The 26,965-nt window shown below is 50.7% G+C and overlaps 1 protein-coding gene across 3 annotated transcripts in view; it reads left to right on the top strand.

The window, feature by feature from the left end:
• SMC1B (structural maintenance of chromosomes 1B) overlaps positions 1 to 26,965 on the top strand; it is a 2,760,606-nt gene that overhangs the window by 2,320,260 nt on the left and 413,381 nt on the right. For all 3 annotated transcript variants that reach the window (XM_078673832.1, XM_078673834.1, XM_078673833.1), the window contains one exon: positions 1,435 to 1,591. In XM_078673832.1, coding sequence (XP_078529958.1) covers positions 1,435 to 1,591 — 157 coding nt within the window. The remainder of the gene's footprint in view (positions 1 to 1,434; positions 1,592 to 26,965) is intronic.

A 26,965-nucleotide genomic window follows, 5' to 3' on the forward strand; every position in this document is an offset into this window, starting at 1 on the left:
AGCAGCTGAACTTTAAGTTAGTGAGCATGTAGGCCTTACTCCAGAGACACAGGTAAACAAGCCCTGTTCTCTTGTAGTGATCACTACATGATATGCAGCCACCACAATGCTCGTTCTGATTAACTCCTGGGAAATGCAAAAAGAATAAATGATGAACAGAATGTTGAACAATGTCAAACATTCAACCCAGTACAGAGATCTGGAACTAAATCCATCATTTTTCGCTCCCCATGCCACTCCAGTTTAAAACTGGCCATATGTATATCAGTCTTGACCCTGCTCCCCATGGGATCAGTCCCACCCATACTGCCAGGCCGGGTCCTCCCTGGACCGGAAACAAGCATGCTGGGACCGGTTTCAGGGTTTCACCCCTCATCAGCCAGGCTAGCTTGACTCCGGTGGCAGGGAGAGCAAGGGACCCACGTTTGGGCATTCCCATCCCACTTAGGGCAAAAAATGCTACAGCAAAAAATGATGGACGGAATGCTGAATAAATCAAACATTCACTCCCAGTCAAGAGATCCTGGTTAAATCCATGGTTCTTTTGCTCACTACGCAACCCCGGTTTGGGCCTAACCATATGCAAATCAGTCTTGAACCTGCTACTCATGGGAACCTTCCAGCCCAAACTGCCAGGGAGGACCTGGCTTGGCAGTTCGGTCTGGACTGTTCCTATGGGGAACAGGGTCAAGCCTGATTTGCATATGGCTGGGTCCAAGCTGGAATGTCATGGTGAGCAAAAAAACTGTGGATTTAGGCCCAGATCTCTGTACTGGGTGTGAATGTTTGACATTGTTCAGCATTCAGCACATCAATTGTTCATTTTGCATTTGTCACCCGAGGAAGACGGGTATGCCCAGACGTGGGTCCTGTGCTCCCCATGCCACTGGAGTCAAGCTAGCCTGGCTTATATGGGGTGATATCCCAAAACTGGTCCTAGCTTGCTTGTTTCCAGTCCAGGGACAACTTGGACTGGCAGTTTGTGGTGGACTCTTCCCATGGGGAGCAGGGTCAAGACTGAATTGCATATGGCTGGGTCCAAGCTGGAATGGCATGGTGAGCAAAACAACTATAGATTTAGTCCCAAATCTCTGTACTGGTGTAAATGTATGGCATTGTTCAGCACTCCGTCCATCAATTCCGTGCTCTCCATGCAACTGGAGTCACACTAGTCTGGCTGGTGAAGGATGATACCCCGAAACCGGTACCAGGATGCTTGTTTTCAGTCCAGGGAGGAGCTGGCCTGGCAGTTCGATAGTCTCTACTGACTCCTAAAATGGTATTTGTGCATTAGAAAAAGCATTTCAGCAACACAAATGTTTGCAGTCTTAAAACGGTTTACACATTTGACACTGTATTCAAGAATAATGAGGATCCATATATAGGTGTTTCTGTAGATCAACTGACTTCAACTTTGTTATCAATTTTTCGTAGGTCTTGGATTCCGATAAAGAGATTAGTATCCATCTGTCAAAACTGCAAGAACAAACAGCATTGAAGGAAAGCATTTTGATTAAAACAGTAGCGCCTAACATGAGAGCCCTGGAGAAACTGCAGCACGTCAGAGACAAGTTTCAAGAATCTGTAGATGGTAAATTTGAACATATAATTCTGCTTTAGAGATGAGACTTTGTTTAGATGGTAAAACATCTTAGTAGTCTATAAATTATTCTTTTAAAATATTATGAAAAAAAAATCTTCTTTTAAAGTGTCAATACGTTTTTTTTTCTCCATTTGCTTAGGAGATCTGATAGAGACTACTAGCCGCAGATTCCTTCAGGTAGAATTATCCCCAGGCGTGAGACTGGATCCAGAAACTTTTTCTGCCGCAGCATCCTTGCGCGCCGGGGGCTGGGCGACATCACGCGGCTCCGCCTAGGCGTCATCCACGTACTTGACGTCAGCGCTGTCACATAAGACCCGCCCCGGCGAGCCTACGTCAGTTTTTTTCTTTTCCGCGTGCAACGCGGATCCGGTCTTTGCTACGGGCCTGTTTAAGGCCCCTTTTCTCCATTTCTTTTTGGTGAAACAGTGTGCGAATGCCTTCGGGCTTCAAAACTTGCACGTTTTGTGGGCGTCTCATGTCGGTGACGGACCAGAACCTCATTTGTATGTGGTGTTTGGGGGAGGATCACAGCACCACTGATTGTGCGGCGTGCCAACAGTTGAAGCCGAAGTCGCGGCGGGAGCGCCGGATGAAGCTTCTGTTGGCGCGTCTCTCTAGGTCGACGTCCTTCCCTCGGTCTGCTTCAGCGGACGACTTCAGATACGGCCGTGGTCGTTGTCCTCTCCCTTCTCCGATGTCACGTGAGCGTTGCTCCCCGGTGGGTAAGTGTTGCAGTTTGTCCCCGGGGGCTGGTTTTCGGCCTGCCGGGGGCGTGGACTCTCCGCGGGTGATGCGGCCTCGCGTGTCGTCCTGTCCACTGTTTCCCGGTGTTGGGGCGTCGAGAGTCCAAATGGAGACATACGCGGCAGCCTTGCAGGCATTGCTGGCGTCTCCTCCTTTCTCTCCTGGGATGCCAGCGGATCCCTCGCCCTTCGCAGGGCCCTCGGCGGCGCCGCCAGCAGCTCCGGCCCTGGCGCCGACTGGTTCGGATACAGGCTTGGAGGATGTGTTGCTGTTGGGGTGGGGCTCCTCCGGGGCAGCTCCTTCAGGCCACGGCATCTCTGCCTCGCCGCACACTCCCGCGGGAGTCCCTGTGGTGTCGCGGGAGGTCGCCGGGGCTCGGGTCTCATCCCCGAGCCCCTCTCGGTCCTTTGACAAGGTGGTCCTGTCTAAGGCCGATGTGACGCCACTATGGCGCCGGCAGCTGTGGACCGTGCTGAGCCACATGGGTTGGTGGACCCTCCTCGTCCCGCTCCGGGTAGAGGCCGGGGGAGGACGCCTCGTTCCTACCCGGGCCCCTCTCGTCACCTCCCCATGGGCGGCTGCCTCGTCGGAGGGCGAGTCGGCGGTTGAATCGTCCCTGGCACCTCCACATGGGTCGCTGAGCTATCTCCGCCTCATTCTGGGCCGCGGCTGGTGGAGGGCTTCGGGTCACTCCCCAGGGCCGTCTCGTTCCCCCACGCAGGTGGCTGCCTCGGTGGGGGTTGGATCGGCGTCGTTCCAGCGCCGCCCTGGGGCCGCTTCGGCTCCAGCTCCAATCGGGTCTCCGCTCCGGTCGCCGGTGAGGGGTGACTTGGAGAAACCTTGTCCAGTGACACTGGATGGTGCCGAAGTCCTGCCTCAGGCAGCGGACTCCACGGCTCCGCGCGGAGGTCGTTCCACGGATCATCATCGGACGCTCCTTCTTCTCCAGAGGCAGGCTGTATATTGGTGTCGTCCTCCCCGGAGACTGGTCACCATGTGGTGTCTTTTTCACTGGCGTCGAAGGGCGGCTTCCCGCCCTTCCTTCAGCAGAGGTGTTCGTCGGAAGAGCGGCAGGTCCCCCATTCTTCGGCTCCTTCTGATTTCCAGATCTGGCCCTTTCCCGTCCCGCTTGGCCTCGGGGACGGCCGCCTTAGTTTGCAGCCGTCGCCCATCGAGGAGCTGCTTGCTCCGCCGCGAGGCCCTACGGAGGCGGATGCAGCCTTCGCTCATGCAGCGTCCATGACTGTGGGCATCCTGCGCATGGGTGACCGGGTGGTGCACTTTCCGGCGGACCATCTATTGGAGGTCCTCCACCAGGGCTCTGGTGGGAGGGAAATCTTACTTCCCTTTGAAGGTTCGCTTCTTTCTTCCTTGACGGGGGCTTGGAGGCGTCCTGCCTCGGGGGACCCGGTGCCTCACCATCTTCTGCACCAGTGCCGCGCGACCCGGCGTGTCTTTCCCTTCACCCTTCGGCCGCCAGCCCCCTTTTGCGGGATGCACTCTCTAAATTCTAACCATGTACTCTAGGTACATACACAATTGGGAATTGGTCCACCTTATCAGCCCCTGTAGAAGTGTACCTTAGGTACTCAGGGCATAGGTGTAGCCAAGGCCTACCAGGGGCTGCAGCATGTATTCTCTTCCAGGGGATACTCATCAATAGTCATAAGCACTGAATAGTCCCACCCACGTGCGGGACCCCGGAGCAATAGCCAATAATATGCATATATCTACATATACCCAACACAAAGAGTTGCCCTCTTAAAGGAAGCCACACGCATGAGGTAAGTATTCACCGCTTTTATTCAAGAAAGCTGCAGCATGGGATCAGGACACTTCCAACAGTCTCTGTACCCGACGCGTTTCGTGCACCTTTGCACTTAGTCATGTGTAATGCAGTCATTAAGCAGCCCCTCGCATTTATACAGCACCTGATGATCGTGATGAGGCCCGCCTCAAAGGGAGTTCCCAGGCGCACTGCCTGCTGGACTCTGTAGTGCTGATATCTTCTTATCTGGAGTGAGTTGCGAGGTGCTGTTACCATTCCGACTTATTAAATCCCAAGTGGGTTTGGAGCGAGTCTTTGATAACCTTGCTGCACCGTAGAACTTTCCTGGCGCCCCTTCATGCCTCATTCACAGCAAGGCACCCCCAGGTGCCAGCATGAGACCTACTGTATGGCGGAGCCTCCTCACGACCGGACCGGCCGTACAAATCCAACACAAAGAGTTGCCCTCTTAAAGGAAGCCACACGCATGAGGTAAGTATTCACCGCTTTTATTCAAGAAAGCTGCAGCATGGGATCAGGACACTTCCAACAGTCTCTTTACCTGACGCGTTTCGTGCACCCTTGCACTTAGTCATGGGTAATGCAGTCATTAAGCAGCCCCTCGCATTTATACAGCACCTGATGATCGTGATGAGGCCCGCCTCAAAGGGAGTTCCCAGGCGCACTGCCTGCTGGCCTCTGTAGTGCTGATATCTTCTTATCTCGAGTGAGTTGCGAGGCGCTGTTACCATTCCGACTTATTAAATCCCAAGTGGGTTTGGAGCGAGTCTTTGATAACCTTGCTGCACCGTAGAACTTTCCTGGCGCCCCTTCATGCCTCATTCACAGCAAGGCACCCTCATGCTGGCACCTGGGGGTGCCTTGCTGTGAATGAGGCATGAAGGGGCGCCAGGAAAGTTCTACGGTGCAGTAAGGTTATCAAAGACTCGTCCAAACCCACTTGGGATTTAATGCCGCCCTTATTTGTTAAGTGTCCGGCCTGTGGTAAAAAAATGGCCAAGACAGACCCTCATTCGGTCTGTATTGCTTGTTTACCATTTTCTCACAAGCCAGAACTCTGCTACCACTGCAGCAAGTTGTCTAACAGAACTCTCAGGTAGAGGGAGAAGAGCAGGCTACAGTCCCTGTATGACAGAGGAGAAACAGTGAGTGGAAAAGAAGATTTTCATTCCAAGAAGCCTTCTTCTCAGCACAAAGAGCGCAAGGACAAAGGGGAGAAGAGAAAACATCGGTCTCCTACTACGTTGAGGGACAGATCTTCTTCTAAGGTACCTCTGTGCTCAAAATCGGCATCTAAATCACCGTCAAGGCGTCCGTCGACGTCGAAACATCCCTCGCCCTCGAAGAAGATCTCGCCGTCGAAGCAAGGTGAGAAGAGACATGCGCGTAGGCGGTCCAGGTCTGGCTCGCCTACGGCTGCAAGAGGGCGGGACTCGACGTCGTCTCATCGACGTCGACGGTCGCCACCGAGAGTCTCGGAACATATGTCAAGGTCGCCGTCGAGAGGTGCCATGACGTTGACGTCGAACCGGCCAGCAGAGGTTTCGACGTCGAACAGCCCAAGCCATTTGGCATCGAGGCATACGACGCCGAGAAGGCCATCGCCGCCGAGGCGCACGACGCCGATGCCTAAGAGGAAGTCGCCGTCGAGGAAGTCGTCGCCGAGGAAGTCGCCGCCGAGAAGGTCTCCGTCGAGGAGGTTGTCACCGAGGAGGTCGCCGTTGAGGAGATCGCTGTCGAGGAGATCGCTGTCGGCTTCTCCTTCAGCTAAGAGGCCTAGGACGGTGTCTAAAGACCGGTCTAATGTTCCTATTGTGTCTTCTGGGAGTTCCTCTTCCTCCCCTGGACTACAGATTGTGCAGGTCTCTCCAGAGCCCTCGAGAGCACCTTCACCTATTCACCCAGCGACTAATATCTCGCCACGATGGCTGGGGGAGATTAGAGAGTGGAAGATAAGGAGGATTAATCTTCCTAGGTCTTATTCCAGGGCACCTGTTTCTGCAAGACCTGCTTCAAGATCAAGATCGCCCCCAAGACAGTTGGTGCACTCTCCAAGAGACGTGAGCGTACTCCGCCGAGAAAATCTCCATCAGTGAGGAGGCAGTCTTCACCCTCTCCTAGATCATCACGTTGCCACTCTTCAAGGAGGCGCAGTCCTAGATCCTCGACAAGGTCTACAAATTCGAAGAGGGACTATTCACCGACACTGTCATCAACTCCTCCGAGTAGGATATCACCGATTGATGATGTGATTACCTTTAATGAGGTTCTCTGTCGTGGAGCAGCTAAACTTGATATCGAAATGCCGGTCTCTACCACCAAGACCACGGTAATTTTCGAAACTTTGCATCTAAAGCTAACTTCAAGGCCCTTACTTCCTCTGGTACCAGGTCTGTTGGAGCCTGCGCAGCACAAGTTCTTAACTCCAGCAGCGTTGGGAGCGGTCCCTTCTCGGATCGCTAAAAAATATAAAGCTCCGGACAATGATCCGTTCTTTCTGAGGGCTGAGCCAAAACATGATTCTGTGATTGTCTCAGCAGCACGTAAGAATCAAACAGGAGCGGCGTCATCTTCTGTGCCGCCGGATAAAGACAGTAAGGCTATGGACTCAGTAGGGAAGAGAATGTTTGCCACCTCTGCTTCCTACATGAAAGTCGCCAGCGCTTCTGCTTTGCTGGGTCGCTATGACCGCGCACTATGGGACTCCATGTCTCGTTTCACAGAAAAGCTTCCTAAAGAAGACAAACACGACTTTCTTGAGATCTTACACGAAGGTGGGCTAGTGGCTAACCAGGTGATTAGTGCAGCCGCTGATGCTTCTGATCTATCTACACATGGTTACGCACATGGTCTCTGCGCTAGGCACTCAGTTTGGTTGAGGCTCATGGGTCTTAAGCCTGAAGCACAACACCAGATTCTTAATTTGCCTTTTAAAGGAACATCGCTCTTCGGATCTCATGCCGACGATGAGATGTCGCGAATGAAGACAGAACTTGATACAGTGAGAGCTGTTGGTCTTGAAAAAAGGAAGGATTTAAAGAAAAAATACCGTCCGTACGACCGGAGACAGAACCAGCAGAGGGTTCAAACCCCTCAATTGTCGTCACAGCAGAATCAGGGAAGATCTCAGTTCTCCCAGCGTCGTCCTGGTAGAGGAAGAGGTGGCATTTCCAGGCAGTCTGCACCTGGAAACAAGCAACAGCAACAAAAACAGTGAGCTTTTGCTTCCCCTGGGCCCGTTACCCACTCCGGTGGGGAGAAGTGTTCGTTTTTGCCTGGAAGAGTGGACAAACATCACAATAGACAAATGGGTTCTGAATATTGTAAAGAATGGATATACCATCAGATTCAAGTCCCCTCCACCGTCCATTCCTCCGCAAAAGACTGTGACCCATCGTATTCATCTTTTGAGACAAGAGGTATCTGCCTTACTCCTAAAGAATGCCATCGAGGAGGTCCCAAGAACACAGCGTCGGCAAGGCATTTACTCTCGATATTTTCTAGTCCCAAAGAAAGGTCCAAACAAGGAGTTCAGGCCCATACTAGATCTCAGGCGTCTCAACCTATTCATTCGGCGAGAAAAGTTCAGAATGCTGGTGTTACATCAAATAATTCCACTTCTGCATCAAGGGGACTGGATGTGCTCCATAGATCTTCAAGATGCTTATTTCACATCCACATCGACCCAAAGCATCGGAAGTTTCTAAGGTTTTGCATCCAAACAAGTCATTTCCAATTCACAGTTTTGTCCTTCGGGCTAAAGTCAGCTCCTCGCACTTTTTCAAAGTGCATGGCAGTCGTAGCGGCTTTCCTGAGGAAGAGGCACATTTTCGTCTATCCCTACCTGGACGATTGGCTTCTAAAGAGTGCGTCTCCGATTCTGCTACAGCAACATCTCACGTTCTGCATACATCAGCTGCGGAGACTCGGCCTGCACGTAAACTTCAAAAAGTCTATCCTCAATCCAACGCAGAGGATACACTATCTGGGCGCACTTCTGGATTCAAAGGACGCAAAAGCGTATCCTTCAGAGGAGAGACTATCCTCCATTCTCCTCAAGTGTCAAACTCTACTGAAGACTCCTCGCCCCGCGGCCAGGCAGATCTCGTCTCTTCTAGGGTCTACGGCTTCTTTTATTTTCCTCGTTCCAAACGCCAGGCTGCACATGAGACCTCTGCAGCAGTCCCTGGAGGATCAGTGGACCCAGTTTTCAAATCGTTGGGAGGACACACTGTCACTACCCCTGTCAGTACAGATCTCCATCCGATGGTGGATGCAGCGGAGTCATCTGGTAGTGGGAGTCCCTTTCCAAGAGGACATGCCCAGACAATCGCTGGTGATAGATGCGTCACTTCAGGGATGGGGCGCGCATCTGGGATCTCTTCAAACTCAAGGAGTGTGGTCAGAAAAAGAAAGACTGTATCATATAAACATGTTGGAACTCAGAGCTGTCCACCTAGCTCTCAAGGCTTTCTTTCCCGCGATCAAGACATCCTCCCTGCTTGTTCAAACGGACAACACAACAACGATGTACTATCTGAACAAGCAGGGCGGAACGAGATCCAGACCTCTGATGCTGGAAGCGCTAGCAATCTGGACGTGGCATCTGGCTCGGGGTATGAAAATATCGGCGATCCAGCTGCCGGGTGTCCTCAACGTTCAAGCAGACGACCTAAGCAGGCACTTCGCAGAAGCACACGACTGGGTCTTAAAAGAGGAAGTGGTAAGAGATATCTTCCAGGCCAGGGGGACACCAGAAATCGATCTCTTTGTGGACGACAAAAACGCAAAATGCCGCGTATTCGCGTCCAGATACACACAACGAGGGTCCAAGGGGAATGCTCTATGGATGGACTGGTCAGAGACATTACTCTACGCTTTTTCACCGATTCCACTCATTCCCTTGGTGATCAAGAAACTGTACAAGTCCAAGACAGACATGATCCTGGTGGCTCCAGATTGGCCTCGCCAATCGTGGTACCGGATCTCCTGTACGTGTCCAAAGTACCGCACAGGAGGCTGCCTTGCTATCCGGATCTGGTCACCAGAGAGAACGGCAGGGTGTTCCATCCCAACCTGCCGTCCCTGAAGCTAGCAGTGTGGCTTCTGAGTTCGTCCAATATGGACATTTAGGCCTCTCGCAGGACTGTATGCACATTTTGAGAGAAGCGAGGAGAGCTTCTACAAGAAAGTTGTATGCTTTCAAGTGGAAGCGTTTTTTCATGTGGTGTACGGCTGAAGGTCATGACCCTATTCGAGGTCAAGAACAGGTACTGTTACCATACTTACTTTCTTTGGCCAAAGCAGGTTTGCAGTATTCTTCTATAAAGGTCCATCTGGCAGCAATAACAGCATATCGAAAGTCCCCCACTCAGGTTTCTTTCTTTCAAATGCCAGTTGTGAAGGATTTTCTGGAGGGTCTCAAGAAAGTTTATCCTCCGGTGAGGTTTCCCTCCCCTCCTTGGGAGCTTAATGTGGTTTTGTCCAAATTGATGGGTCCTCCATTCGAACCTATTCATAAGGCGTCCCTTCAATATCTGTCGTGGAAGGTGGCCTTAGTAGCTATCACTTCTGCGCGCAGGGGGAGCGAGATTCAGGCTTTTTGTTCTACAGAACCTTATCTCGTTTTCCATGCGAATAGAGTGGTGCTTCGGACTCATCCGAGATTCCTTCCTAAGGTAGTCTCGGATTTTCACATTAACCAGTCAGTTACACTGCCTACGTTCTTTGCTAATCCGAACACTCCAGCTGAGAAAGCTCTACACTCTTTGGACTTAAAAAGAGTTCTGAAGTTTTATCTTGATAAAACCAAGAGTGTTCGAAAGTCTGATCATTTGTTTGTGAACTACGGCCCTCTGAATACAGACTTGCCTGCATCTAAGAGGTCCATTTCTAGATGGATTGTGTCATGCATTATGTTATCTTATCAGTTGGCACGGAAACAGCTTCCGGGCAAGCCGAGGGCGCATTCCACTAGAGCATGGGTACTCACAAACTTTTTCTCGGGGGCCAAAATTAAAGTTTGGCTTGTGGCCGAGGGCCGCACAGATGGGCCTGCGTGATGGAGGCGGGGCGATGGGAGAGGCGGGGTAAGTAGGGGTAGGGCTACTGGGGTGAAAATAAAATCACCCCCTTTTCAAAACATGACTAGATAGTGCTGTATTTCGAAATGCGATATATGTGTGTATTTAAGCTGAATAAATGCTATCAATATTTTTTTTTTTATTGGGGTCTGTGTGTTTCTGACCATAGTTTTCTATCTTTGCCTTGTTTTGACAAAAACCCAGTTCCCTGCTCTTTGGCCCTCAGTTGCGCAGATACTTGGTGTAGGAGAGTGGGGTCTGCAATCCTATGGTCACCCCAGATTTTTGATTTTTCCTTCACTGGTTTACGACTTTCCCTGGCTGTGGGCCTGCTAATCAGACCCACAGCCTAGCTGTTCGCTCTCTAAATTGACAACCATGTACTTTAGGTGCATTTACAAATTGGTACCGGGCCACCTTATCAGTCCCTGTACAGTGTACCTTAGGTACCCAGGGCATAGGTGTACCCAGGGCCTACCAGGGGCTGAAGCATGCATTATGCCACCCCTGGCTGGCCATCTAAAACAGACACAACTGGCTGCACGACAGCTGGGGCAAGGTGGTGTAATCACCCTTTGCTGTAGATATAGTATACCTATATCTAACCCTAAAATGGACACATATATTCCTATCAGTCACTCCTATGGCAGGCCTTATCAATCCTGAAGGCAGAGTGCTTGGAATTATGTGAGATGGTGCTCTGGCATGAGCTGAGCCCGTCTGCAGCTTGTGGAACCAAGTCCTAATAGCTGTTCCATGATAACGCTATACCATATACTCTTAAGTGCATTATCAACCTCGCGGTTAAATGCTAACTCTGGTATAACATTATCAAAACATGTCGAGTAAGGTGTCATATGAATTGGAATACTACCCCCTCGCCAATTCTGGCGACGGGGGTAGCATTCCACCCTTCTAGAGGGACACGACATGTATGTAACTGTGAACCCCGGTTAAAGTTAACTCGAGCCTTGGCTTCACAAAATGGATGCTGCCACCACAGACACAAGTCTGACCTCCTGCTGCTGGGAGTCCTTCCAGCGAGGGAGGCTTGGACAAAGGGTTTCCTGCCTTGGGAGGTGCTAGCACCACCCCAGACAGGATTTTGTGTATTGGGTAGGACAGGCCTGAAAGGAATGATGCATGACTTTCTTGGCCCGTCTGGGTCTCGCTCCCGCCTTTATCTCCTCGGCGGTACAGCCTTATGTGCCCTGCAGAGAATTGCGTTCATCTTCCCTCTGCTTACTCACTGTACCACGTTTCAAACGTAAGAAATGGGGTGGAGCTAAATTTTCTTCCCTGGCCCCGGTGTTTTGGAACTCCCTTCCCATTCACCTCAGATCCTCCACCCAGTATCTTCCTTTTCGTAAGCTACTTAAAACCTTCCTCTTTTCTCAAGCTTTTCATCTGTAACTCCTCTCCCATTTCAGCTTAGCGGTCCTTTTTATGTTTCCATCTATGCCTGTACTTATAAGCGCCAAGAAACCGCATGGTGTACGCTGCGCTATATAAAAACTTTAAATTCAAATTCAATGAGACATGCCTGGGGCACACAAGGTGCCCTGTGCATACACCGGTTCAAACCAGTTGCTGGGGCATCCCTGCCCCAGCTCTGGAGCGAAAACCGAACAAAGGATAGGGGGTGTAACCACCCCCCTTCCTGGTCCCACCCATAGGAGGGACCTAGTCGTAGTACAGCCCCCTTTAGCAGGATAAAGGTAGGAGCTGGTCCCATTCCAAATTAGATTATCCTGAACAACTTTACAAGAAGAAACTCTGGACTTCGACGTTCTGCTCCACAGAAGACTGAAGAATCTCCCTTGTGGGCAAGGAGTGTCCACCCTGCAACTGCAGGCACCATCAAGCGTCCAGCGGCTTCACTTTGTCGTCTTCCCTCGAGGATCCAGACTTCAGAGCCCGACGAGACCCGGATTCCCAGACCTTTCCGACCTCAACTCACATCTGCAGCACAGCTGAGACCCGTGGGTGCGACGAGACACGTGGGACCGGCCATCTTGGAAGAAACTGCACTTCGCTTCCAGCACGACTCCCGAGGTAAACTCGACCAAGTGCTTTGGGGATTGAGAAGCCCCAGCCCCGAGCAGCCCCTGCACCGAAGATCAGCCCTCCAGCTCCCACGAGATCTGCGTGGGGCCCTTTACTTGTTTGCTGCTCGACGCGTTGTCTGGTCACTTGCCGGCTGGCTAGTGGCCTCCTAGACGACGAACATTGAAATCTTCACTGCTGGTCTGGTTGCTCCAGACTGGCCCTTGCTCCCTTCCAAAAGAGGAGCACCCCGGACTCTCCTAGTCCGCACCAAACGCCTTTTCCACTCACCGCGTGGGTTGCCTTTGCCAAGGCCTGTTGACGCCGAATCCGGAACCAACACCGCCGACAGCGAGAGCCTGCGTGGGACAGCTGGTGCCTCCATCCTGGTCGTCCAAGACACCTCCTGTTCCACGTGGCTGCAGAGTCAAGCGTCCACTCTTCACTTGATCGCGACGACGACATCTGGTTCCTTCCTGGTTCCACTCCAGTCACTGGCTAGTGACTGTGAACATTGTCCCCTCTGCTTTCAGGTCTTCAGCATCTCTGATCCACCCTTGGATCACACCGGACATCTTCCTCCTGGTCGCCTGCAGCATCTTTTCTTCCAGGCTCCATAGACTTCAACGCCGGAACCCGACATGACTTTGCACCTATGCACCCGCAGCCCGTGGGTGAGGTAAAAAGGGCATTTCGGTGCTCAAGGGTAGATTGACTCTCCTAGTGTCCAGTTCCACAGTCGTTTTAGTCCTAACTAGTCAGAATTGTCCGTACTTACCTTTATCTTGAACTGTACTGTCCATAGACGTTGTTACGCATCTCGCGTGTGAGTTCACACTCTGCACACGCGCTCCGTGGGCCTACTTTTACTTACCTAAAGTTAGGGTAGCATGGTCCCAGCGATCCTACAGCCTCTGGACAGCTCCATTCCTTCTATCGACCTTCACATTCCATTTACTTAGTATATGGTTTGCCGTGCCCCTACGGCACCATTGTAATTATGTGCAACTTATCGTATTTTTCCGAAGAGATTGTCATGTGCTTAGCCCTCTGACCTCATAAAGAGTTCAGAGGTGTTTGTTATTAATAAATATATTGTTTATTTTCATAATAACCTGTGTGGTGTCCTTTCATCTGGTATTCAAGGGGTTATATTGTGGTAAAACAGCTGGCTTCACATGCCAAAAGAGTTTAGCCTAAGACTGCTTTGTCCATGCTACCATTAGGATAGCTGGTCTATAAGGTTGACTTACAAACAATCACCATAAGGGTTGTTTGGACTGATACAAGGTGATCACTAGAACTACTGAGCATCATATATCAGGCCAACTTCTCACACTTGGACACACACTTCATTTATCTCTCAGAAGACACAACTCATACCCCTATGCCTCTTAAAGTCGCTACGAACAACCCTCAATGGGTCTGTTGAGTGTTTGCAGTACCAAGCCCCAAGTTCATCCAGCAAAACTCAGAAGCGTAAAAGCAAAGTGCATTGATAGAGGTAGGTTTTCTGTCCTCTTTCCAGCCCGCTATAAACACCCCAGCTCATGAAACTTACCACATGAATTTAACCACAGGCAATATAAGCATCAGTGACAGCAGGCAGCCATATTCTTAATGGACCGAGACAGTACATGCATAAATGGCCCCATGCTGTAATGTGCATGTGGGGAAGCTGGGATTTATAAATAACTATCAGGATGCTTCCGAGGCATATAACGTTCTTTATAAACTGCCTCCCCCTATCCCAATTCCACCTGCATACCTTTCCTAGCACCACTGTTGTCAACAGTGAGCCTGTAGGTATCTCATGGAAAGCCGTGCCATGAAACAAAAGGCTAGGCGCAGCCCACAGATCGAGATTAGGACATTGCTGGATCCTCATTTTATTTATTTTGTTTACACCACGTGCGGGCATTGAAAGTCTGAGCAAGGAAAGGCCGGGCTTGGCTGAAACCGTAACTCGGGGCCTTAAAAACATATATTTAATTACAGAGACAGCTGATTTATCAGCACCAATTGAGACATTAAAGAGGCCACACTGTGAGCAGCATGCACAGGCACAGAGGTGCGACTAGAGTAGAGTCAAATTTTGGAGGGGCCTAAGAAATATTTTTGGTGGGCGAGGGGCTTTAATCAGGGGGGCGGGGTGTAGGAGAGTAGGGTCTGCAATCCTATGATCACCCATATTTTTGCTTTTTCCTTCACTGGTTTACGACTTTCCCTGGCTGTGGGCCTGCTAATCAGACCCACAGCCTAGCTGTTCTCTCTATTCCAAATTGTACTCAGGTACTGAATTGGCACTGGGCCCTCTCCAAGTCCCTGTACTCAGGGCTGAGGTGTACCCAGAAGTCTCCCAGGGGCTGCAGCATGCATTATGCCACCCCTGTGTTGACTAACTAAATCAGACACAACTGGCTGCTTGACAGCTGGGGCAAGGTGGTGTAATCACCCTTTGCTTTAGATATAGTATTCCAATATCTAAACCTAAAATGGACACATATATTCCTATTAGTCACTCCTATGGCAGGCCTTAACAATCCTGAAGGCAGAGTGCATGGAATAATGTGAAATGGTGCTCTGGCATGAGCTGAGCCCGTTTGCAGCTTGCGGAACCAAGTCCTAATAGCTGTTCCATGATAACGCTATACCATATTAAGTGCATTATGTACCTCGCGGTCATATGCTAACTTTGGTATAACATTATCAAAACATGTCGAGTAAGGTGTCATACGAATTGGAATACTAACCCCTCGCCAATTCTGGCGACGGGGTTAGCATTCCACCCTTCTAGAGGGACACGACATGTATGTAACCTGTAACCCATGTTAAAGTCAGACATAGCCTCAGCTCCATAAGATGGATGCTGCTACCGAGACACAAGTCTGCCCTCCTGCTGCTGGGAGTCCTCCCAGCACAGGAGGCAAGGACAAAGGGTTTCCTGCCAGGGGCGGTGCCAGCACCGTCCCAGACAGGATTTTGTGTATCCTAGGTAGGCAGGGCTTTAGAAGAAGGTGACTGCAAGTGGCACCCCGGTGCTCACTGTGCATAGGCCGGCTGGAACCAGTTCCAGGGGCACTCCAGCCCCTGATCTGGGGAAAGCCCGCCAAAGGAGAGGGGTGTAACCACCCCCCTCCTAGTCCCACCCATAGGGCAGGACTTAGTCGCGTGCCAGCCCCTTTTTGCAGGATAAAGGTAGGAACTGGCCCCCTTCCAAATTAGATCATCTTTGAATCCTGAACCAACTTTCCACGAAAGGACCTCAAGACTCTTCTCAAGATTTTTCCCTTGTGACTAAGGAGTAGTCACCCTGCAGCAGCAGGCACCAACCAAGCATCGCGGTCTGCTGTAAGTCTCTCCTCCGGATCAAGACTGCCCAGCACGACGAGAACCGGCTTCCCTGGCACCTCTGACCTCAACCTGCATCATCAGCCCAGCTGTGATCCGTGGGTGTGACGAGACCTCGAGGGACCGGCCATCTTTGAAGACTGCACGACGCTTGTCTAGCACGACCACCGAGTGACCCTCGACTGAGTGCTTTGGGGTAAGAGAAGCCCCGACCCTGAGCAGCTCCAGCACCGAAGTTCAGCCCCCCTGCATCCACGAGATCTGCGTGGGGCCCTTCTGCTCTTTGCTGCTCACCGCGTTGTCCCGGTCACTTGCCCGTTGGCTAGTGGCCCTCTTACGACGCTTCACGACGACAAACACCGCTGGTTTGGTTGCTCCAGACTAGCCCTTGCTCCCCTCCAAAAGAGGAGCACCCTGGACCCTCCTGGTCCACTCCAGACTCCATTTTAAGTCCACCGCGTGGGCTTGCATTTGCCAAGACTTGTTGCCCCAATCCTGGGTCCAGCGACGTCGACAGCAGAGACCTTCGTGGGACAGCTCGCACCTCCATCCTGGTCGCCGACAACGCCTCCTGGTCCGAGAGACTGCAGAGCCCAGCAGCGCCCACTCACCTGGTCGAGGTGACTTCGTCCGGTGCCATCCTGGTGCCCACCTAAATCACTGGCTAGTGATTCAGAACTTGGTCCCCTCTGCTTACAGGTCTTCCTCTTCCCTTATTCAGGCTTGGATCACCACGAACTTCTTCACTGGCCGCCTGCCAGCAACTTCTTTCTTCAGGCTCCTGGATCTTCAACGAAGGTTTCCGACGCAACTTGAACCCTATGCAGCCGCAGCCCCTGGGCTAGGTAAACTGAGTACTCCGGTGCTCCAGCATAGTCCAACACCCTAAGTGTTCGGATCCACTCTCGTTTTCGACCCACCTAGTCGGATTCGCCCGAGAACAGTAACTTTGCAATTGCTAGTATCCATAGACTTGTTCCCGCATTACGTGTGAGAGTTCCCACTCTGCACACGGCATCCCTAGGCCTCCTGCTTCTAATCCAAGGGTTCAGCATTGTAGGCCTAGCGTTTCTACAGTCTAGAAAAGTATTACTTACCTGCTAGTAACTTTGCATTCCACTTCTTGTGTATATGGTTTTTCGTGCCCCTCGGGCATTTGTGTAAATTGTGCGACTTTCAGTAATTCTTTAAGAGTTTTGTTATGTGCTTAGCTCCCTGTCTCATAAAGAGCCAGGGTAGTCCTGTTATAAATAAATATACTTTATTTTTGATAACAACTTGTGTGGTGTCCTTTCACTTGGTGTTCAAGGGGTAATGTGATGGTAAAACAGCTGGCTTAACACGCCCTCTAGAGTCTTAGCCTTAGACTGCTCGTATCCATGCTACTAGGATAGCTGGTCTATAAGGTTGACTTACAACCAATCATCAATAAGGGTTGTTTGGACTGATACATAGTGATCACTAGAATAGTGAGCACTGCACATCAGGCCAACTTCTCACATTGGTGAGCAGCGGTTGGGATTTGAGCTTGCTGTTGTTTTACCACACATATCCTAAGAATATCATTTGAAAGATCACATAAGTACTAAGGTACTTATACCTTAGCTTAGAATACTCTGAGTTCTACTGAACCAGCTGTTGTAGCTCCTAGGGCCTAGCACACCCTAAACTACAACTCTAGCAAGGGATCAGTAGGTAAACATATAGTGTAGGTAAGTGCACCACTTACACCTCACTAGAAAAGCATGTCTACCCATGGAGAGTCTACTGAGACTCCCCTTGTGGTTATTGACCCTCCACAGGTCAAATCAAGATATGCAGCTCTCAGTTTCCAGGAGATGAGACAAGTGTGTACCTCCAGGAAACTGAAACAGGGGTCTAACCCCACCATTCCCTTTCTAATAGGTCTCTTAGAGACATATGATGCGAGAAAAATTTCTCCGTTAGATGGGAATATGCCAGCCCTAGAGGGTACCATTGGAGATCCAGACCTCCTTGACACTGAAGACAGAGTTGAGGAGGGGGATCAAGATGACCTCTCTGGGGATGAGGCAGACAAGAGGTCTGAGTTAGTCAGCAGACTTACTAGGGCCAACTTAGACCTACTAAGGGAAGGATCTGGGGGACCCCCAGTACTGACCCTAATGAGGCCTAACCTTGGAGTTAGAAGAGATAGATCTCATTCTAGGGACTCCAATAGATCTCTGCACTCTAATGCCTCTTCTCAGAGGAGAAGGAACTCTCCCCAGAGGAGATTGACTTCCCCTCAGAGAATAGAGCATGAAGCAAGGATGAGACAGGCTAATCTGAGGATTGAAAGGGAAGAACTTGCCCTGGCCAAAGAGAAGCTTGCCTTTGCTAGGGAGCAGCAGATGAGTGGGGTAGTACCCACTGGTGGCAGCAATCTCCCAAGAGATAAAGAGAAGGGTTTAGATACTAAACACCTGACAAAGATAGTGCCCCCCTTTAAACAAGGGGATGACATCCAGAAATGGATGGCTGCTCTGGAGAGGGCCTGCACTGTGCAGTGCATTCCCCAGAGTCAGTGGGCAGCTATACTGTGGCTCTCCTTTGATGGCAAAGGTAGGGATAAGCTCCTCACTACAAGAGTGGAGGATGCTAACAATTACCAGGTCCTGAAAAATACACTGGTTGATGGGTTTGGTTTAACCACTGAGCAGTACAGGTTTCTGTTCAGAGACACCCAGAAAACTCAGTCTCAGGACTGGTCTGACTTTGTGGATTGTGCCACTAAGGCTTTGGAGGGCTGGTTGCTGGGTAGCAAGGTTACTGATTACACAGGATTGTATAATCTTATGATGAAAGAACAGATTTTAAATAACTGTCAGAACCAGTTGTTGCACCAGCACCGTGTTGATTCAGATCTGACCTCTCCCCAAGAATTGGGAAAGAAGGCAGACAAATGGGTCAGAACAAGGATCAAGCAGAACCAGAACCAGGGTGGTCAGAAGAAAGCAGACCAGAAGGGTAATACCAAGAGTGAACAAAATGACCAGAAGTCTTCAACAGGTCCCCAACAAACCAAAGAGGGTGGGGGTCAGGCTTCACAGCAGAAAAAGAAGACTCAAGAAGGCCAGTCAAAAAGGTGGTGCCAGTACTGTAAAAGTAAGTCTCACTGGTTTAGTGAGTGCACCAAAAGAGGAGGGCAAACTCCTACCACTACAGCCCCTAAGGCAACTGCACCCCCTAGTACAGTCAGTAGTGGTAGTGCACCTCCCAAGGGACTAGTTGGGTTAACCTTGGGAACTGAGGAGTCTGACAACTTAGTTGGCACACTCACTCAGGCTGTCCTTGTCTGTACAGGGGATATGGATATGTCCCCTGATGTAAGTCCCAATACTTTGGGCAAATACAGGCAGACACCTTTGATAAATGGCAAAATGGCTCAGGCCTATAGGGACACTTGTGCAAGTGTCACCATGGTGACACCTAACTTTGTGGACCCTGGACAGATCATGCCAGGTACAGATTTCCTGGTGACCAATGCCAGCAACGTCACTACCAGTCATAGTATGGCAATTGTTGCTTTCTCCTGGGGAGGGGTAAGTGGCCAAAAGAAAGTTGTGGTTAGTTCAGACCTCCCAGTGGATTGTTTGTTGGGCAATGATTTGGAGTTATCACTATGGTCAGAAGTGGAGCAGAGAACTCACATGGAAATGTTAGGCTTGCGAGCACATGTGCTTGCTGTGACTAGGTCACAGGCCAGAAGATGCTCCACTGAACAGGTGCTGGATCCTGGAACAATGGACCAGACACCTTCCAAGAAGAAGAGCAGTAGGGTTAAGGCATTGCCTTCCCCCTTGCCCCAGGTTGAGGATCAAGTCTCTGAGGAGGCTGATCTGAGAGAGCTGAGGGAAACTGAGCCTAAAGAGCTTGAACTTGATCAAGTTGAGTTTCTGGGCTCAGGGGGACCCTCCAGAGAAGACCTGGGGAAAGCACCGTTAGACTGCCCTTCCCTTGAACCCCTCAGACAGCAGGCTGCTGCTGAGGCTGCAGGGAATGCCACAGGTGCCCATAGGGTATACTGGGAAGATGGACTCCTATACTCTGAGTCAAGAGACCCCAAGCCTGGTGCAACCAGGAGGCTGGTCATCCCCTTGTCTCAGAGGGGTTTCCTTCTCACCTTGGCCCATGAGATTCCCCTTGCAGGTCACTTAGGCCAGACAAAGACTTGGGACAGGCTTATCTCACACTTTCACTGGCCTCACATGAGTGAGAATACCAAGGAGTTTTGTCGCTCCTGTGTCACTTGCCAAGCCAGTGGTAAGTCAGGTGGCACAACAAAGGCCCCCCTCATACCACTACCTGTGGTGGGGGTTCCCTTTGAAAGAGTGGGGATTGACATTGTTGGTCCAATGGAACCCCAGACAGCATCAGGGCACAAGTTTATACTGGTGGTGGTGGACCATGCCACCAGGTATCCTGAAGCTATTCCACTTAGGACCACTACAGCACCTGTAGTGGCAAGGGCCCTAGTTGGAGTGTTCTCCAGAGTGGGCTTCCCTAAGGAGGTTGTCTCTGACAGAGGTGCAAACTTCATGTCAGGATATCTGACTGCAATGTGGAAGGAATGTGGTGTCAACTACAAGTTCACCACACCCTATCATCCACAGTGCAATGGGCTTGTTGAAAGATTCAACAGGACCCTCAAAGGGATGATTCATGGACTACCTGAAAAGCTCAGGCGTAGATGGGATGTCCTGATACCCTGCCTCTTGTTTGCTTACAAAGAGGTCCCACAGAAGGGGGTTGGCTACAGCCCTTTTGAACTTCTGTATGGGCATCCTGTGAGAGGACCCCTGTGTTTGGTGAAGGAAGGATGGGAGAGACCTCTCAAAAAGCCTGCAACCAACATAGTGGACTATGTACTTGGTCTCCGCTCCAGGATGGCTGAATACATGGAGAAGGCAACTAAAAACCTTGAGGCCAGCCAAGAACTCCAAAAAGCTTGGCGTGACCAGAAGGCTGTCCTGACTGTGTACCAGCCTGGACAGAAGGTGTGGGTGCTGGAGCCAGTGGCCCCAGTAGCACTCAAAGACAAATGGTCTGGGCCCCACACCATCATTGAGCAAAAGGGAGAGGTCACCTACCTGGTGGACCTTGGAACCCCCAGGAGCCCCCTCAGGGTGCTCCATGTGAACAGGCTCAAGGCATATGTCGACAGGAAGGACATGAGCTTGCTCATGGCCACAGATGAGGGACAGGAGGAAGAGAGTGACCCTCTCCCAGACCTGCTCACTCAGAATCCTGATGATGGATCAGTAGATGGTGTTGTCTTTTGTGGCAGCCTCTCTGAACATCAGCAACAGGATTGTAGACAAGTTCTGCAATCCTTTAGACATATGTTCTCTCTGACACCCAGTCAAATTGATTGGTGTACCCATGAAGTGGACACTGGAGACAGTCTGCCTGTCAAGAGTAAAATCTACAGACAGCCTGATCATGTCAGAGACTGCATCAAGACAGAAGTGCAGAAAATGTTGGAGCTGGGAGTCATTGAGCCATAAGATAGCCCTTGGGCTAGCCCAGTAGTTCTAGTGCCAAAGCCTCACACCCAGGGTGGTAAGAAAGAGATGAGGTTTTGCGTAGACTACAGAGGACTCAATGCAGTCACTAAGACTGATGCCCACCCAATACCGAGAGCAGATGAACTTATAGATAGATTGGCTTCTGCCAACTACTTAAGTACATTTGACCTGACAGCTGGGTATTGGCAAATCAGGTTAGCTGAGGAGGCCAAGCCCAAGACAGCATTTTCTACCCCTGGTGGGCATTATCAATTTGTGGTAATGCCCTTTGGTTTGAAAAATGCACCTGCCACCTTCCAAAGGCTGGTGAATCAAGTTCTCACTGGGTTGGATGACTTCTGTGCAGCATATCTTGATGATATAGCTGTCTTTAGTTCCACCTGGTCCACCTGAGGAAAGTGTTAGAGGCACTGCAAAAGGCAGGTCTCACTATCAAGGCCACCAAGTGCCAGATAGGGCAGACACAGGTTGTATACCTGGGCCACCTTGTAGGTGGAGGCCAGGTTCAACCCTTGGAGAGCAAGATACAGGCCATCAAGGACTGGGCTCCTCCAACCACCCAGACTCAGGTTCGAGCTTTCTTGGGCCTGACTGGTTACTATAGGAAATTTGTCAAGAATTATGGGTCCATTGTGACTCCACTTAATGACCTGACAAGTAAAAAGATGCCAAAGAAAGTTCAGTGGACAGCAAGCTGTCAGAAAGCATTCAATGACCTAAAGCAGGCCATGTGCACAGCACCTATCCTAAAGAGTCCAGATTACTCCAAGACCTTCATTGTCCAAACAGATGCTTCTGAGTTGGGTGTGGGAGCTGTTCTATCTCAGCTGAATTTTGATGGTAACGACCAGCCCATTGCTTCAGCTATTGAGAGGGAGGCCTTTGCTGTGGTGTGGGCCCTGAAAAAGTTGAGGTCATATTTGTTTGGCACTCACTTTAAGATTCAGACCGACCACAAGCCCCTCTTATGGCTAAATCAGATGAAGGGTGAAAACCCCAAACTACTTAGGTGGTCCATTTCCCTACAGGGGATGGATTTTACAGTGGAGCATAGACTTGGTACTGATCATGGCAATGCTGATGGGCTCTCCAGGTATTTCCACTTAGAGCAAGAAGACTCACCTGGTCAAGGTTAGCTTATTGTCCCAAAGTTTGGGGGGGGGTCATTGTGAGAAGTTGGCCTGATGTGCAGTGTTCACTATTCTAGTGATCACTATATATCAGTCCAAACAACCCTTATTGATGATTGGTTGTAAGTCAACCTTATAGACCAGCTATCCTAGTAGCATGGATACGAGCAGTCTAAGGCTAAGACTCTAGAGGGCGTGTTAAGCCAGCTGTTTTACCATCACATTACCCCTTGAACACCCAGTGAAAGGACACCACACAAGTGTTATGAAAATAAACAGTGTATTTATTAGAATCACAACAACCCTGTACTCTTTATGAGGACAGGGTGCTAGGCACACAACAAAACTCTTACGAAAATACTTAAGTTAGCACAGTATATACAAATGCCCGAGGGGCACGAAGAACCATATACTCTAGAAGTGGAATGCGAAATTACTAGCAGGTAAGTACAGTACTAATAGGCTTTGGAATCGCTAGGACTTGACTATAGAATCGTTAGATTACTTCTAGGAGACCTAGGGGGCTCGGGTGCAGAGTGTGCACTCTCACGCGGGATGCGGGACAAAGTCTATGGAAGCTAGTAAAGTTAAAGTTAGTGTTCACGGGCGAACCCGACCTGGTAGGGAGAAAACGACAGTGGATCCTGACCCTTGGATAGTGAGGCTATGCTGGGACACCGAAGTGCCGAAGTTACCTAGCCCAGGGGCTGCAGCTGCATAGGTCTCAAAAGACGTCGGGAATCCTCGTTGCCGGACCAGGAGCCTGGAAGAAAGATGCTGGCAGGCGACCAGTGAAGATTGTTCGAGTTGATCCAAGCCTGGATCTGGAAGATGGATGACACCTGAAAGCAGAGGGGACCAAGTTCGTGACTACTAGCCAGTAGTCAGTGGGCACCAGGAGGGCACCGGATGGTAGTCACCTCGACTAGGTGAGTGGGCGACGCTGGCTCTGCAGATCTCACGGACCAGGAGGCGTTGTCGGCGACCAGGATGGAGAGGCGAGCTGTCCCACGATGGATGAATCTGTCGGCGTCGAAGTTACCCAGGATTGGGCAACAAGCCTTGGCTAATTCAAGCCCACGCGGTGGACTCAAAAAATGGCGTCTTGAGTGGACCAGGAGGGTCCAGGGTGCTCCTCTTTGGGAAGGGAGCAAGAGCCAGTCTGGAGCAACCAGACCAGCAGCAGTGATGTCGTCGGGCGTCGTTCAGAAGACCACAAGCCAGCGGGCTAGTAGCCAAACAACGCGGTGAGCAGCAAAAAGCAGAAGGGCCCCACGCCGATCGTGGAGATGCTGGGGGGCTGCTCTTCGGTGCTGGAGCTGCTCATGGTCGGGGCTTCTCTTACCCCAAAGCACTCAGTCGAGGGTCCCTCGGGAGTCGTGCTGGGCAAGCGTCGTGCAGTCTTGAAGATGGCCGGTCCCTCGAGGTCTCGTCACACCCACGAATCTCAGCGTGACTGATGATGTAGGTAGAGGTCAGAGGTGCCAGGGAAGCCGGTTCTCGTCGAGCTGGGCAGTCTTGATCCGGAGGAGAGACTTGCAGCAGACCGCAGTGTTCTTAAGATGGTGCCTGCGGATGCAGGGTGACTACTCCTTAGTCACAAGGGAGAAATCTTAGGAAGAAGTCTTGAGTTCCTTTCGTGGAAAGTAGTTTCAGGATTCAAAGATGATCTAATTTGGAAGGGGGCCTGCTCCTACCTTTATCTGGGAAAAGGGGGCTGGCACGCGACTAAGTCCTGCCCTAGGGGTGGGACCAGGAGGGGGGTGGTTACACCCCTCTCCTTTGGCGGGCTTTCCCCAGGCCAGGGGCTGGAGTGCCCCTGGAACTGGTTTCAGCCGGCCTATGCACAGTGAGCACCGGGGTGCCACTTGCAGTCACCTTCCTCTGTAGCCCTGCCTACCTGGAATACACAAAACCCTGTCTGGGACGGTGCTGGCACCGCCCCTGGCAGGAAACCCTTTGTCCTTGCCTCCTGCTCTGGGAGGACTCCCAGCAGCAGGAGGGCAGACTTGTGTCTCGGTGGCAGCATCCATTTTGTGGAGCTGAGGCTATGTCTGACTTTAACCGGGGTTAGGGGTTACATACATGTCGTGTCCCTCTAGAAGGGTGGAATGCTAACCCCGTCGCCAGAATTGGCGAGGGGTTAGTATTCCAATTCGTATGACACCTTACTCGACATGTTTTGATAAAGCGATACCAGAGTTGGCATATAACCGCGAGGGTTATAATGCACTTAAGAGTATATGGTATGCGATATCATGGAAACGGCTAAGGGATGGATCCCGAAAGCCGCAGACAGGCTCAGCTCATGCCAGAGCACCATCTCACACGATTCCAAGCACTCTGCCTTCAGGATTGTTAAGGCCTGCCATAGGAGTGACTGATAGGAGATCTGTGTGTCCATTTTAGGTTTAGATATAGGTATACTATATCTAAAGCAAAGGGTGAGTACACCACCTTGCCCCAGCTGTCGTGCAGCCAGTTGTGTCAGTTTAGTTAGTCAGCCCAGGGGTGGCATAATACATGCTTCAGCCCCTGGGAGACTTCTGGGTACACCTCAGCCCTGGGTACAGGGACTTGGAGAGGGCCCAGTGGCAATTCAGTACCTGAGTACAATTTGGATAGAGAGAACAGCTAGGCTGTGGGTCTGATTAGCAGGCCCACAGCCAGGGAAAGTCGTAAACCAGTGCAGCAAAAAGCAAAAATCTGGGTGATCATAGGATTGCAGACCCTACTCTCCTACATGACCCCCCCCCCCCCCAAACTTTGGGACAATAAACTAACCTTGACCAGGTGAGTCTTCTTGCTCTAAGTGGAAATACCTGGAGAGCCCATCAGCATTGCTGTGATCAGTACCAGGTCTATGCTCCACTGTAAAATCCATCCCCTGTAGGGAAATGGACCACCTAAGCAGTTTGGGGTTTTCACCCTTCATCTGATTTAGCCACAAGAGGGGCTTATGGTCTGTCTGAATGGTGAAGTGAGTGCCAAACAAGTAGGCCCTCAGCTTCTTCAGGGCCCAGACCACAGCAAAGGCCTCCCTCTCAATAGCTGACCAATTTTTCTCTCTGGGTGTCAACCTCCTACTAATGAAAGCAATAGGCTGATCATTACCATCAAAATTCAGTTGAGACAGAACAGCCCCCACACCCAACTCAGAAGCATCTGTTTGGACAATGAATGGCTTGGAGTAATCTGGACTCTTTAGGATAGGTGCTGTGCACATGGCCTGCTTTAGGTCATTGAATGCTTTCTGACAGCTTGCTGTCCACTGAACTTTCTTTGGCATCTTTTTGCTTGTCAGGTCATTAAGAGGGGTCACTATGGACCCATAATTTCTGACAAACTTCCTATAGTACCCAGTCAGGCCCAAGAAAGCTCGAACCTGAGTCTGGGTGATTGGAGGAGTCCAGTCCTTGATGGCCTGTATCTTACTCTCCAGTGGCTGAACCTGGCCTCCACCTACAAGGTGGCCCAGGTATACAACCTGTGTCTGCCCTATCTGGCACTTTGTGGCCTTGATAGTGAGGCCAGCCTTTTGCAGGGCCTCTAACACTTTCCTCAGGTGGACCAGGTGATCCTCCCAGGTGGAGCTAAAGACAGCAATATCGTCTAGATATGCTGGACAGAAGTCATCCAGCCCAGTGAGGACTTGATTCACCAACCTTTGGAAGGTGGCAGGTGCATTTTTCAGTCCAAAGGGCATTACCACAAATTGATAATGCCCTCCAGGGGTAGAAAATGCTGTCTTGGGTTTGGCCTCCTCAGCTAACCTGATTTGCCAATACCCAGCTGTCAAATCAAATGTACTTAAGAAGTTGGCAGAAGCCAATTTATCTATAAGTTCATCTGCTCTTGGTATTGGGTGGGCATCAGTCTTAGTGACTGCATTGAGGCCTCTGTAGTCTACGCAAAACCTCATCTCTTTCTTACCACCCTGGGTGTGAGGCTTTGGCACTAGAACTACTGGGCTAGCCCAAGGGCTATCTGAGGGCTCAATGACTCCCAGCTCCAACATTTTCTGCACTTCAGTTTTGATGCAGTCTCTAACATGATCAGGCTGTCTGTAGATTTTACTCTTGAGAGGCAGACTGTCCCCAGTGTCAACATCATGGGTACACCAATCAGTTTGGCTGGGTGTTAGAGAGAACATATGTCTGTAGGATTGCAGGACTTGCCTGCAATCCTGTTGCTGATGTTCAGTGAGGCTGCCACAAAAGACAACACCATCAACTGATCCATCATCAGGATTCTGAGTGAGCAGGTCTGGGAGAGGGTCACTCTCTTCCTCCTGTCCCTCATCTGTGGCCATGAGCAAGCTCATGTCCTTCCTGTCAACATATGCTTTGAGCCTGTTAACATGGAGCACTCTGAGAGGGCTCCTGGGAGTTCCAAGGTCCACCAAGTAGGTAACCTCTCCCTTTTGCTCAATGATGGTGTGGGGCCCAGACCATTTGTCTTTCAGAGCTGCTGGGGCCACTGGCTCCAGCACCCACACCTTCTGTCCTGGCTGGTACACAGTCAGAACAGCCTTTTGGTCATGCCAAGCTTTTTGAAGTTCTTGGCTGGCCTCAAGGTTTTTAGATGCCTTTTCCATATACTCAGCCATCCTGGAGCGGAGACCAAGTACATAGTCCACTATGTTGGTTGCAGGCTTTTTGAGAGGT

Source organism: Lissotriton helveticus, chromosome 1_1 (assembly GCF_964261635.1).
Source record: "Lissotriton helveticus chromosome 1_1, aLisHel1.1, whole genome shotgun sequence".
Taxonomy (NCBI): Eukaryota; Metazoa; Chordata; class Amphibia; order Caudata; family Salamandridae; genus Lissotriton; species Lissotriton helveticus.